The sequence below is a fragment of the Trichomycterus rosablanca genome, chromosome 7 (genome assembly GCF_030014385.1).
Source record: "Trichomycterus rosablanca isolate fTriRos1 chromosome 7, fTriRos1.hap1, whole genome shotgun sequence".
NCBI lineage: Eukaryota > Metazoa > Chordata > Actinopteri > Siluriformes > Trichomycteridae > Trichomycterus > Trichomycterus rosablanca.
Window position 1 is genome coordinate 24,478,638 of NC_085994.1, and position 15,576 is coordinate 24,494,213.

Below are 15,576 nucleotides of genomic sequence, written 5' to 3' on the forward strand. Positions count from 1 at the left end.
TCATAACATTTTGTCAAAGATTGTTTGATGGCTGTTTTAGAAATACTGTATGTGAAATTCTGCTGTCAAAAATACACATAAAATTTATCACGGGCCGTTCAGGTGGCGCAGCGGTAAAACACGCTAGCACACCAGAGCTGGGATTTCGAATACATCATATCGAAACTCAGCTCTGCCATCCGTCTGGGCTGGGTGGCTATATAAACAACGTTTGGTTCTTGTTCATACAGGGTGGGAGCCGGATAGAAACCTCATAACTGATGCAATTACGACCTCTGCTGGCTGAGTCGAGGAATAATGTGTTGATCAGGGTGTGACTCTCCGTGCACAAGGCTGATCTGTATATGAACTTGCCTCGTGCAGATGAAACGATGCAGTCGGCTACTGCTCACGTGCATGTGTCAGTTCGCTCTCCACAATCGGGGCGGGGGAGAAAAAGGGAGAAAATGCACATTCTATAACGTCATTATACTTCGTGGCCTTCTAATTCCTTATTACTTATGACTGGCTACAGCTAAACGTTAACAGTACATGGAAAAGTTGTCTCTTGCCAAGGTCTGGAAGACAAAAAACACATACTGTATGACCTATGCTGAAAGCAAATTTGTTTTAGTGGTTAGATGTAATCCAGGAATTAAAAACCAATTCCCGTGAATTGATGGCTGCTGGATCATGACTGGTTTTGTCCACTGTCTAGCAAGCTTGACATCACCATGGGCTTAAAGGCTGCTGCATCCAGGCTGGTAACACCACCAGTATACATAACTTGTGTACACCGATTAGGCATAACATCAAAACCACCTCCTGCTTTCTACACTCACTGTCCATTTTATCGGCTCCACTTCCCATATAGAAGCACTTTGTAGTTCTACAATTACTGACTGTAGTCCATCTGTTTTTCTACATACTTTTTAACCTGCTTTTACCCTGTTCTTCAATGGTCAGGACCCCCACAGGACCACCACATAGCAGGTATTATTTAGGTGGTGGATCATTCTCAGCACAGCAGTGACACTGACATGGTGGTGGTGTGTTAGTGTGTGTTGTGCAGGTATGAGTGGATCAGACACAGCAGCGCTGATGGAGTTTTTAAACACCTCACTGTCACTGCTGGACTGAGAATAGTCCACCAACCAAACATATCCAGCCAACAGCACCCCGTGGGCAGCGTCCTGTGACCACTGATGAAGGTCTAGAAGATGACCAACTCAAACAGCAGCAATAGATGAGCGATCATCTTTGACTTTACATCTACAAGGTGGACCAACTAGGTAGGAGTGTCTAATAGAGTGGACAGTGAGTGGACACGGTATTTAAAAACTCCAGCAGCGCTGCTGTGTCTGATCCACTCATACCAGCACAACACAAACTAACACATCACCACCATGTCAGTGTCACTGCAGTGCTGAGAATGATCCACCACCTACATAATACCTGATCTGTGGTGGTCCCGTGGGTGTCCTGACCATTGAAGAACAGGGTAAAAGCAGGTTAAAAAAAGTATGTAGAGAAACAGATGGACTACAGTCAGTAATTGTAGAACAACAAAGTGCTTCTATATGGTAAGTGGAGCTAATGAAATGGACAGTGAGCGTAGAAACAAGGAGGTGGTCATAATGTTATGCCTAACTGGTGTATATACATAAGCTAATATAATTGAAAGTAGATGTATGAATGCCAGTACTAAGTCAAACGCCTTCCATGACCTCCCTAATCACCAAATTTAACCTTTACCCAAGCTTTACCCAAGTTCTAAAGCTCAGACTGTGACTCCTCTTCCTTTACAAAAACTGGAAGATTTTCTTTTTTTTTTTTTATTAGAAAATTGAGACATGTCCGATTCCCCCTTCTACATTATCAACAATGACATTTATGCTGGCCAAGGAAGACTACAGACTAGGACACCTCTCCAACATGTGTGAAGCAATCAGGCTCTTCTTTTTACCAGCCAGTGGCAAATTCCTACATGAAGGACAGTACTAGACATATTCTTCCTCCGCTTGTGCAGACGTCTTGACCAAACAGTAGGAACCGCTGTTTTATCAACAATCTGGTAATAGTCCATCATGCATTTCGCTCTTCAGATACTGGTTAATGTGGCTGTAGATTGCCCAACTAGGCCAATGGCACTGCTGAGACTCAGGCCCAAGCACTGCTGAGACTCAGGTCCACACATCAAAGATTTTCTTTTTTTAAGAAGTCCCAAATTTCACCACAAACAATTTCATCTCATTTTACTACCTCTTCATTTCACCACCCTCCTGTTCGGAGTAACGGTGGGCATCCCCAGGATCAGCGGGCGCAATGCAGTAACACAGTCCAGACAATGCCAATCCATCACAAGGCTCAGCCATCCCCCTAGACATAGATATATGTCTACAAGTAGATAACCAATCGGCCGACAGGCTGGGGATTTTAACCTTGGATCCCAGTGGTAGTGGACTAGCGTGATTTACGTTGCACTAAGTAGGCAAGTGGCCTATCACAAACAATTCAGCATGTCAACATTTTAAAAAATAAAGCTGTTCTTAAGAAAACTGGTCCCATTAGCTATTTGATATTAATTAAGTTAGGTAAGCTCAAAGTCAAATTTATTTGTATAGTGCTTTTTACAATAGATAACTTGTGTATGTCTCAAAGTAACTTTACAGCATCCAGGACCAAAAGACCAAAACCCCCTTGAATAAACCTTGAGAGGAATCAGAATCAACAGGAACCCATCCTCCATGGGTGACCTGGACAATAATTGTAATAATTAGTTGCAGTAATTGGCAATACACTGTATATACAGTATATACAGTGCTCAGCATAAATGAGTACACCCCAACAGATTTGTCAGAAAACCTTTAGTTTCCTTTCAGAATCAACATTTTCTGCTGGATACTATACTGCAAAATACTCCCACAAATGTGGGCCATTGATTGCAAATAATATTTGTTAATTTGCAGACACAAAAACATAATTTTTATTTTAAATTAATTCAAGACCATGTTGCAAAAATGAGTACACCCCCATGAAAGTCTTAGGAGCAAAGCTAAAGTTTAGACTACAAATGTTTAATTAACAAGAATTTAATCACAGATGAGTCTAATTATTCATTAAACAGGTGTCCAGCAGCCAGGTGACTATAAAAAGGTGTTACTTAACAAAGAAAACCCCTTCCCATTTCATGCTGTCAGCAATGGCACCACATGGAAGAGAAATGTCAAAATATCTGAGAAAAGAAAATAATTTCTTTACACAAGAAAGGTGAAGGCTACAAGAAGATCAACAAGGCTTTACTTATCAGTCAGAATACTGTAGCAAAAGTGATACAAAACTTTTACAAAGATGAAACTGCAACCATCTCACAGAGACTTCCAGGCCATCCATAGAAGTTAGAAACAGGAAACAGGAGCGTCTTCTGATGAGAAGGGTGGAAGAAAATTGCCATGCACGTTCACTGCAGTTAGCTAAAGAGGTAGAAAGCCAAACTGAGGTGACTGTTTCCCATGACACAATATGGCGTACACTGCAGAAGAATGGCATGCATGAGTGCCGTCCATGAAGAACGCATCTCCTAAAGCCCATGCACAAAAAAAGCTCGCCTAGAATCTGCCAGGGCCCATGCTGAAAAAGGTGAAGACTACTGGGACTCTATACTCTGAAGTGATGAGACCAAGATAAATGTTTTTGGAACTGATGGCTTCCAAACTGTATGGCGTCGCAAAGGTGAGGAGTACAAAGAAAAGTGCATGGTGCCTACAGTGAAATATGGTGGTGGCAGTGTCCTTATGTGGGGCTGCATGAGTGCTGCAGGTGTTGGGGAGCTGCATTTCATCTATGGTATCATGAATTCACAGATGTACTGCTATATGTTGAAAGAGAAGATGCTACCATCACTCCGTGCCCTTGGTTGTCATGCACTTTTCCAACATGACAATGGTCCAAAACACACCTCTAAGGCCACTGTTGCATTTCTGACGAAAAACAGGGTGAAATTGATTCAGTGGCCAAGTATGTCTCCTGATCTGAACCCAATCGAACATCTATGGTGAATTCTAAAGAGACAGGTTGAGCATCACTCTCCATCCAGCATTCAGGCTCTAAAAGAGGTCGTACTTGAATAATGGAAAAAGGTAGATGTTGCAATATGTCGCCAACTTATTTATTCCATGCCTAAAAGTGCCTTAAAAATCATGGAGGTCATACAGAATACTAGATGTAGTAGTTTTTGATGTGGGGTGTATTCATTTTTGCATCAACTAATTTGAGTAAAACTGAAGATTTTGTAATCTATATTATATTATTAACCTTACTTTCATGTTATGGTTTAAACAAATGTTCTATGAAACTATGAAATTGTTCCTGTGTTCAGTGAGATATTGATTAAAATCTTACCTTTCAAAGGGGGTGTACTCATTTATGCTGAGCACATATATATATATATACAGTATATACAGTATATATATATATATATACAGTATATATACAGTGGGGTCAAAAAGTATTTAGTCAGCCACTGATTGTGCAGGTTCTCCTACTTAGAAAGATGAGAGAGGTCTGTAATTTTAAGGTACACTTCAACTATGAGAGACAAAATGAGAAAAAAAATCCAGGAAATCACATTGTAGGATTTTTAAAGAATTTATTTGTAAATTATGGTGGAAAATAAGTATTTGGTCAATAACAAAAGTTCAACTCAATACTTTGTAACATAACCTTTGTTGGCAATGACAGGTCAAACGTTTCCTGTAAGTCTTCACCAGGTTTGCACACACTGTAGCTGGTAATTTGGCCCATTCCTCCATGCAGATCTCCTCTCGAGCAGTGATGTTTTGGGGCTGTCGCTGGGCAACATGGACTCCACAAATTTTCTATGGGGTTGAGGTCTGGAGACTGGCTAGGCCACTCCAGGACCTTGAAATGCTTTTTACGGAGCCACTCCTTCGTTGCCCGAGCGGTGTGTTTGGGATCATTGTCATGCTGGAAGACCCAGCCACGTTCCATCTTCAATGCTCTCACTGATGGAAGGAGGTTTTGGCTTAAAATCTCACGATACATGGCCCCGTTCATTCTTCCCTTAACACGGATCAGTCGTCCTGTCCCCTTTGCAGAAAAACAGCCCCAAAGCATGATGTTTCCACCCCCATCCTTCACAGTAGGTATGGTGTTCTTGGGTTCTTCTTCTTCCTCCAAACACGATGAGTTGAGTTTTTACCAAAAAGTTCCATTTTGGTTTTATCTGACCACATGATATTCTCCCAATCCTCTTCTGGATCATCCATATGCTCTCTGGCAAACTTCAGACGGGCCTGGACATGTACTGGCTTAAGCAGGGGGACATGCCCGGCACTGCAGGATTTTAGTCCCTCTCGGCGTAGTGTGTTACTGATGGTAGCCTTTGTTACTTTGGTCCCAGCTCTCTGCAGGTCATTCATCAGGTCCCTCCGTGTAGTTCTGGGATTTTTGCTCACCGTTCTCATGATCATTTTGACCCCACGGGATGAGATCTTGACCCCAAGGGAGATTATCAATGGTCTTGTATGTCTTCCATTTTCTTACAATTGCTCCCACAGTTGATTTATTCACACCAACCTGCTTGCCTATTGTAGATGTACTCTTCCCAGCCTGGTGCAGGTCTACAATTTTCTTCCTAGTGTCTTTCGACAGCTCTTTGGTCTTGGCCATGGTTGAGTTTGGAGTCGGACTGTTTAAGGCTGTGGACAGGTGTCTTTTATAAAGATAACGAGGTCAAACAGGTGCCAATAATACAGGTAACGAGTGGAGGACAGAAGAGCTTCTTAAAGAAGAAGTTACAGGTCTGTGAGATCCAGAAATCTTGCTTGTTTGTTATTGACCAAATACTTATTTTCCACCATAATATACAAATAAATTATTTAAAAATCCTACAATGTGATTTCCTGGATTTTTTTTTCTCATTTTGTCTCTCATAGTTGAAGTGTACCTATGATGAAAATTACAGACCTCTCATCTTTCTAAGTAGGAGAACCTGCACAATCAGTGGCTGACTAAATACTTTTTGACCCCACTGTATATTAATATACAGTGTATCACAAAAGTGAGTACACCCCTCAAATTTCTGCAAATATTTTATTATATCTTTTCATGGGACAACACTATAGAACTAAAACTTGGATATAACTTAGAGTAGTCAGTGTACAGCTTGTATAGCAGTGTAGATTTACTGTCTTCTGAAAATAACTCAACACACAGCCATTAATGTCTAAATGGCTGGCAACATAAGTGAGTACACCCCACAGTGAACATGTCCAAATTGTGCCCAAAGTGTCAATATTTTGTGTGACCACCATTATTATCCAGCACTGCCTTAACCCTCCTGGGCATGGAATTCACCAGAGCTGCACAGGTTGCTACTGGAATCCTCTTCCACTCCTCCATGATGACATCACGGAGCTGGTGGATGTTAGACACCTTGAACTCCTCCACCTTCCACTTGAGGATGCGCCACAGGTGCTCAATTGGGTTTAGTCCATCACCTTTACCTTCAGCTTCCTCAGCAAGGCAGTTGTCATCTTGGAGGTTGTGTTTGGGGTCGTTATCCTGTTGGAAAACTGCCATGAGGCCCAGTTTTCGAAGGGAGGGGATCATGCTCTGTTTCAGAATGTCACAGTACATGTTGGAATTCATGTTTCCCTCAATGAACTGCAGCTCCCCAGTGCCAGCAACACTCATGCAGCCCAAGACCATGATGCTACCACCACCATGCTTGACTGTAGGCAAGATACAGTTGTCTTGGTACTTCTCACCAGGGCGCCGCCACACATGCTGGACACCATCTGAGCCAAACAAGTTTATCTTGGTCTCGTCAGTCCACAGGGCATTCCAGTAATCCATGTTCTTGGACTGCTTGTCTTCAGCAAACTGTTTGCGGGCTTTCTTGTGCGTCAGCTTCCTTCTGGGATGACGACCATGCAGACCGAGTTGATGCAGTGTGCGGCGTATGGTCTGAGCACTGACAGGCTGACCTCCCACGTCTTCAACCTCTGCAGCAATGCTGGCAGCACTCATGTGTCTATTTTTTAAAGCCAACCTCTGGATATGACACCGAACACGTGGACTCAACTTCTTTGGTCGACCCTGGCGAAGCCTGTTCCGAGTGGAACCTGTCCTGGAAAACCGCTGTATGACCTTGGCCACCATGCTGTAGCTCAGTTTCATGGTGTTAGCAATCTTCTTATAGCCCAGGCCATCTTTGTGGAGAGCAACAATTCTATTTCTCACATCCTCAGAGAGTTCTTTGCCATGAGGTGCCATGTTGAATATCCAGTGGCCAGTATGAGAGAATTGTACCCAAAACACCAAATTTAACAGCCCTGCTCCCCATTTACACCTGGGACCTTGACACATGACACCAGGGAGGGACAACGACACATTTGGGCACAATTTGGACATGTTCACTGTGGGGTGTACTCACTTATGTTGCCAGCTATTTAGACATTAATGGCTGTGTGTTGAGTTATTTTCAGAAGACAGTAAATCTACACTGCTATACAAGCTGTACACTGACTACTCTAAGTTATATCCAAGTTTCATGTCTATAGTGTTGTCCCATGAAAAGATATAATGAAATATTTGCAGAAATGTGAGGGGTGTACTCACTTTTGTGATACACTGTATATCAGCCACAACATTAAAACCCCCTCATTGTTTCTACACTCACTGTCCATTTCATCAGCTCCACTTACCATATAGAAGCACTTTGTAGTTCTACAAATACTGACTGTAGTCCATCTGTATCTCTACATACCTTTTTAGCCTGCTTTCCACAGAGCAGGTAATATTTAGGTGGTGAATAACTCTCAGCACTGCAGAGACACTGACATGATGGTGGTGTGTTAGTGTGTGTTGTGCTGGTATGAGTGGATCAGACACAGCAGCGCTGCTGGAGTTTTTAAATGCCGTGTCCACTCACTGTCCACTCTATTAGACACTCCTACCTAGTTGGTCCACCTTGTAGATAAAAAGTCAGAGTTGATTGCTCATCTATTGCTGCTGTTTGAGTTGGTCATTTTCTAGACCTTCATTAGTGGTCACAGGACGCTGCTCACGGGGCGCTGTTGGCTGGATATTTTTGGTTGGTGGACTATTCTCAGTCCAGCAGTGACAGTGAGGTGTTTAAAAACTCCATCAGCGCTGCTGTGTCTGATCCACTCATACCAGCACAACACACACTAACACACCACAACCATGTCAGTGTCACTGCAGTGCTGAGAATCATCCACCACCTAAATAATACCTGCTCTGTAGTGGTCCTGTGGGGGTCCTGATCATTAAAGAACAGGGTAAAAAGGGGCTAACAAAGCATGCAGAGAAACAGATGGACTACAGTCAGTAATTGTAAAACTACAAAGTGCTTCTATATGGTAAATGGACAGTGAGTGTATAAACAAGGAGGTGATTTTAATGTTATGGCTGATCACTGTATATTCTAATATACAGTATATTAATATAATGCCAATTACTACAACTAATTATTATAGTTGTGTGCGGTTTATTTTTAGCACCATGAATAAGAGAGTTCATTCATTTTTATGAATATATTAATGTTTTAACAGGTTCGATTACTATTTGAAAAAAAAAAAAAAAACACTAAGAATATAAAAATACAGATGGAGAGTCAGATGACTGAAGGATATTTTAAGCCCAGGGGTACATTTATAATTCAGCACAAATATTAGATTTGCTGGAATTTAGAAGCAGAACTGACTCTCACAACCCCATCATCACTTTGACACTAACAAGATGCGGTTCTATTTCTTCGTAAATTAAAGTTATTTGCATGTTAGTCAATCATTTCTCTCTGGCAGTCTCATTCCAACACACACACACACACACACACATACATCAGAAACACACTGATCACACTTTCTAAAACAGGCTCTGCTACTCATTTGCATTTTAGCGCTGTCAGTCTGGCTAAGAAAGGATGTAACATTGTCAAAATCAAGTCGTATTCCATATTCTACATCAGCCAATCAATTCCTCCACACATATTGGCACCTAGCGTGTTAAACCCACCACTAAGGTAACATTCGTGACAGAAACAGTAGTTACTCGTTAAACAAGATTCATCAGTTCACAAGGTTATATCAAACACAGTCATGGACAATTTCATATCTCCAATTCACCTCACTTGAATGTCTTTAAACAGTGGGAGGAAACCGGAGCCCCTGGAAGAAACCCTCACAGACACGGGGGATAAATAACAACAAAGCATTACCACATAGTTGGAGTCTGGTTTGACCCTGCAGGTCCAGACCCAGGAGTTCTGCTCTCCGATGGTCCCGAGCCGAACGCCATCTTTAGTGTAGAGGGATGCCTGCTTGTCTGAGCCACCCATCACTATGTACTCGCCCTTGGAGAAGTAACTGACGCAGCAAGGGTCGAAGTTCAACTGCCTTTCCTTTCCAATCTTGGTTTTAAAAAAACATACAAGCACAATTTCAGGTACCAAGCAGGATTAGAAATGGGAAATTCACAATGTATATTTACAAACCCCATTTCCAGAAGTTGGGAAGTTTTTATAAAATGCAATTAAAACAAGAATGTGAGATGTAGCCATTCTCTTGAACCTTTATTTAATAGACAAAGAAAAGATTTCCAATGTTTTCACTGTCCAACATCACTGTATTACAACCCCAAATCAGAAAAAGTTGGGACAGTATGGAAAATGCAAATAAAATAAAAATACAATTCCTTATATTTACTTTGACTTTTATTTGATTGCAGACAGTTTAAACCTGAGATATTTCATGTTTTGTCTGCTCAACTTCATTTCATTTGTTAATATACAGTACCTCCATTCCTGCATTTCAGGACTGCAACACATTCCAAAACAAGTTGGGACGGGAACAATTTAGGGCTAGTAATAAGGTGAAAAAACTAAATAATGATGCGATTTTAAACAGCTGATGTCAACAGGTGATTGTAATCATGATTTGGTACAAAAGCAGCATCCAGGAAAGGCTGAGTCTTTCATAAGCAAAGATAATCAGAGGATCTTCAGTTTGTCAACAAATGCGTGAGAAAATTACGGAAATGTTTAAAAACAATGAATCTCAAAGAAAGATTGGAAGGGATTTGCATATTTCTCCCTCTACAGTGCATAATATCATTAAACGATTCAAGGAATCGGAAAGAATTTCAGTGTGTAAAAGCCAAAGACAAAAGCTGAAGCTTAATGCCAGTGATCTTTGATCCCTCAGGCGGCACTGCATCAAGAACCGCAACTCAACAATAGCTGATATAACCACATGGGTGAGGGATTACTTTGGTAAACCTTTGTCAAGCACTACAATACAGAGTTACATGTACAAATGCCACTTAAAACTTTACTGTGCAAAAAAGAAGCCTTATGTTAACCATGTCCAGAAGCGGCGTCGACTTCTCTGGGCTCGGAGGCATCTAGGATGGACCATCACACAGTGAAAACATGTATTGTGGTCAGATGAATCAGCATTCCAGGTCTTTAATGGACGCCGTGTGCTCCTGACCAAAGATGAAAAGGACCATCCAGACTGTTATCAGCAACAAGTCCAAAAGCCAGGGTCTGTCATGGTATGGGGCTGTGTCAATACATTTATGTGATGGCAGCATTAATGCAGAAAAGTACATTGAGATCTTAGAGCAGTGGTTCTCAAACTGTGGTACGCGTACCACTGGTGGTACGTGAAGCAGCACGAGGTGGTACGCCAGATAATCTCGGAAAAGTAATTACATGAAACGAAAAAATAAATAATTTAATCATTATAAATAAAAAAATCAGTATAAATCATTATAAATAAAAAGTTATCAGTAAAGTTATAAGTAAAGTTATCAGTAGCTCTCTTGCTTTTGTCAGAGCAGATCTGCGTTTGAAGCTCACTGATCTCGTTCCTGACATCACAAGGCTGCTCCGCTAAACACGCGCACCCCTCTCACTCACATGCTCAGTGCTAACTGCAGATATAGTGATGGGTCGCTCACGAACGATCCGATTCTATTGAACGGATCTTTGAAATGAACGAAAGGAGCCGAGTCATTTATTTCTGCACAGTTCTTATTGGCTGTAATCGACCAATTCAGCTTCCATTAGTAGAGGGAATTGATCGTAAGTTGTAATAAAAGCTGTTTATTGTCGATATTCAAATCCGAAAACACTTTCAGTATCACGGAGAGCTAAACACACACACGAGCACACACACACACACACACACAGAGCTGGTAGTATATTACAAATAATTGAGAAATAAACTATAAACTTGTTTAATTCTGTTAAATTGGATTATTTCATTGTGCTTATGTTTTAAAGCAGAAACAAACACAGTCACATCTCTATACAAGAGAGGATTTTTCTGAAACTTAATGAAATGCAACCACAGTGTCTCTTCCCTGTAGTTTTGAAATTAAGCTTTCTAATTTAAGTGATGTTTGAATTAGGCCTACATTTAATGCAAATTCAAATTTGATGTTAATATCGGGCGTGTCTTATAGTTTACCTAGTAGCGCGTTGAGTCACTTTTTGAACGGCTCTTTGAAAGGAACCGAGCCAAAAGATCCTGCTCCCGTCGAGAAGCCATAATTCCCATCACACACACACACACACACACACACATTATATATATATATATATATATATATATATATATATACACACATATATATATATACAGTGTATCACAAAAGTGAGTACACCCCTCACATTTCTGCAGATATTTAAGTATATCTTTTCATGGGACAACACTGACAAAATGACACTTTGACACAATGAAAAGTAGTCTGTGTGCAGCTTATATAACAGTGTAAATTTATTCTTCCCTCAAAATAACTCAATATACAGCCATTAATGTCTAAACCACAGGCAACAAAAGTGAGTACACCCTTAAGAGACTACACCCCTAAATGTCCAAATTGAGCACTGCTTGTCATTTTCCCTCCAAAATGTCATGTCACCCGTTAGTGTTACTAGGTCTCAGGTGTGCATAGGGAGCAGGTGTGTTCAATTTAGTAGTACAGCTCTCACACTCTCTCATACTGGTCACTGAAAGTTCCAACATGGCACCTCATGGCAAAGAACTCTCTGAGGATCTTAAAAGACGAATTGTTGCGCTACATGAAGATGGCCAAGGCTACAAGAAGATTGCCAACACCCTGAAACTGAGCTGCAGCACAGTGGCCAAGATCATCCAGCGTTTTAAAAGAGCAGGGTCCACTCAGAACAGACCTCGCGTTGGTCATCCAAAGAAGCTGAGTGCACGTGCTCAGCGTCACATCCAACTGCTGTGTTTGAAAGATAGGCGCAGGAGTGCTGTCAGCATTGCTGCAGAGATTGAAAAGGTGGGGGGTCAGCCTGTCAGTGCTCAGACCATACGCCGCACACTACATCAAATTGGTCTGCATGGCTGTCACCCCAGAAGGAAGCCTCTTCTGAAGTCTCTACACAAGAAAGCCCGCAAACAGTTTGCTGAAGACATGTCAACAAAGGACATGGATTACTGGAACCATGTCCTATGGTCTGATGAGACCAAGATTAATTTGTTTGGTTCAGATGGTCTCAAGCATGTGTGGCGGCAATCAGGTGAGGAGTACAAAGATAAGTGTGTCATGCCTACAGTCAAGCATGGTGGTGGGAATGCCATGGTCTGGGGCTGCATGAGTGCAGCAGGTGTTGGGGAGTTACATTTCATTGAGGGACACATGAACTCCAATATGTACTGTGAAATACTGAAGCAGAGCATGATCCCCTCCCTCCGGAAACTGGGTCGCAGGGCAGTGTTCCAGCATGATAATGACCCCAAACACACCTCTAAGACAACCACTGCTTTATTGAAGAGGCTGAGGGTAAAGGTGATGGACTGGCCAAGCATGTCTCCAGACCTAAACCCAATAGAAAATTTTTGGGGCATCCTCAAGCGGAAGGTGGAGGAGCGCAAAGTCTCGAATATCCGCCAGCTCCGTGATGTCGTCATGGAGGAGTGGAAAAGCATTCCAGTGGCAACCTGTGAAGCTCTGGTAAACTCCATGCCCAGGAGAGTTAAGGCAGTTATGGGAAATAATGGTGGCCACACAAAATATTGACACTTCAGGAACTTTCACTAAGGGGTGTACTCACTTTTGTTGCCGGTGGTTTAGACATTAATGGCTGTATATTGAGTTATTTTGAGGGAAGAATAAATTTACACTGTTATATAAGCTGCACACAGACTACTTTTCATTGTGTCAAAGTGTCATTTTGTCAGTGTTGTCCCATGAAAAGATATACTTAAATATCTGCAGAAATGTGAGGGGTGTACTCACTTTTGTGATACAGTGTATCACAAAAGTGAGTACACCCCTCACATTTCTGCAAATTTTTCATTATATCTTTTCATGGGACAACACTATAGACATGAAACTTGGATATAACTTAGAGTAGTCAGTGTACAGCAGTACCCTGGTGTCATGTGTCAAGGTCCCAGGTGTAAATGGGGAGCAGGGCTGTTAAATTTGGTGTTTTGGGTACAATTCTCTCATACTGGCCACTGGATATTCAACATGGCACCTCATGGCAAAGAACTCTCTGAGGATGTGAGAAATAGAATTGTTGCTCTCCACAAAGATGGCCTGGGCTATAAGAAGATTGCTAACACCCTGAAACTGAGCTACAGCATGGTGGCCAAGGTCATACAGCGGTTTTCCAGGACAGGTTCCACTCGGAACAGGCTTCGCCAGGTTCGACCAAAGAAGTTGAGTCCACGTGTTCGGCGTCATATCCAGAGGTTGGCTTTAAAAAATAGACACATGAGTGCTGCCAGCATTGCTGCAGAGGTTGAAGACGTGGGAGGTCAGCCTGTCAGTGCTCAGACCATACGCCGCACACTGCATCAACTCGGTCTGCATGGTAGTCATGCCAGAAGGAAGCTGACGCACAAGAAAGCCCGCAAACAGTTTGCTGAAGACAAGCAGTCCAAGAACATGGATTACTGGAATGCCCTGTGGTCTGACGAGACCAAGATAAACTTGTTTGGCTCAGATGGTGTCCAGCATGTGTGGCGGCACCCTGGTGAGAAGTACCAAGACAACTGTATCTTGCCTACAGTCAAGCATGGTGGTGGTAGCATCATGGTCTTGGGCTGCATGAGTGTTGCTGGCACTGGGGAGCTGCAGTTCATTGAGGGAAACATGAATTCCAACATGTACTGTGACATTCTGAAACAGAGCATGATCCCCTCCCTTCGAAAACTGGGCCTCATGGCAGTTTTCCAACAGGATAACGACCCCAAACACAACCTCCAAGATGACAACTGCCTTGCTGAGGAAGCTGAAGGTAAAGGTGATGGACTAAACCCAATTGAGCACTGTGGGGCATCCTCAAGTGGAAGGTGGAGGAGTTCAAGGTGTCTAACATCCACCAGCTCCGTGATGTCATCATGGAGGAGTGGAAGAGGATTCCAGTAGCAACCTGTGCAGCTCTGGTGAATTCCATGCCCAGTGGGGTTAAGGCAGTGCTGGATAATAATGGTGGTCACACAAAATATTGACACTTTGGGCACAATTTGGACATGTTCACTGTGGGGTGTACTCACTTATGTTGCCAGCCATTTAGACATTAATGGCTGTGTGTTGAGTTATTTTCAGAAGACAGTAAATCTACACTGCTATACAAGTTGTACACTGACTACTCTAAGTTATATCCAAGTTTTATGTCTATAGTGTTGTCCCATGAAAATATATAATAAAATATTTGCAGAGATGTGAGGGGTGTACTCACTTTTGTGATACACTGTATATATATACAGTGTATCACAAAAGTGAGTACACCCCTCACATTTCTGCAGATATTTAAGTATATCTTTTCATGGGACAACACTGACAAAATGACACTTTGACACAATGAAAAGTAGACTGTGTGCAGCTTATATAACAGTGTAAATTTATTCTTCCCTCAAAATAACTCAATATACAGCCATTAATGTCTAAACCACCGGCAACAAAAGTGAGTACACCCCTTAGTGAAAGTTCCTGAAGTGTCAATATTTTGTGTGGCCACCATTATTTCCCAGAACTGCCTTAACTCTCCTGGGCATGGAGTTTACCAGAGCTTCACAGGTTGCCACTGGAATGCTTTTCCACTCCTCCATGACGACATCACGGAGCTGGCGGATATTCGAGACTTTGCGCTCCTCCACCTTCCGCTTGAGGATGCCCCAAAGATGTTCTATTGGGTTTAGGTCTGGAGACATGCTTGGCCAGTCCATCACCTTTACCCTCAGCCTCTTCAGTAAAGCAGTGGTCGTCTTAGAGGTGTGTTTGGGGTCATTATCATGCTGGAACACTGCCCTGCGACCCAGTTTCCGGAGGGAGGGGATCATGCTCTGCTTCAGTATTTCACAGTACATATTGGAGTTCATGTGTCCCTCAATGAAATGTAACTCCCCAACACCTGCTGCACTCATGCAGCCCCAGACCATGGCATTCCCACCACCATGCTTGACTGTAGGCATGACACACTTATCTTTGTACTCCTCACCTGATTGCCGCCACACATGCTTGAGACCATCTGAACCAAACAAATTAATCTTGGTCTCATCAGAC

General features: G+C 42.3%; 1 protein-coding gene across 3 annotated transcripts in view; it reads right to left on the reverse strand.

Annotated features, from left to right (window-relative positions):
* Nucleotides 1-15,576, reverse strand: part of ift122 (intraflagellar transport 122 homolog (Chlamydomonas)) — a 131,601-nt gene that overhangs the window by 75,843 nt on the left and 40,182 nt on the right. For all 3 annotated transcript variants that reach the window (XM_062999160.1, XM_062999162.1, XM_062999161.1), the window contains exon 9: nucleotides 9,245-9,436. In XM_062999160.1, coding sequence (XP_062855230.1) covers nucleotides 9,245-9,436 — 192 coding nt within the window. The remainder of the gene's footprint in view (nucleotides 1-9,244; nucleotides 9,437-15,576) is intronic.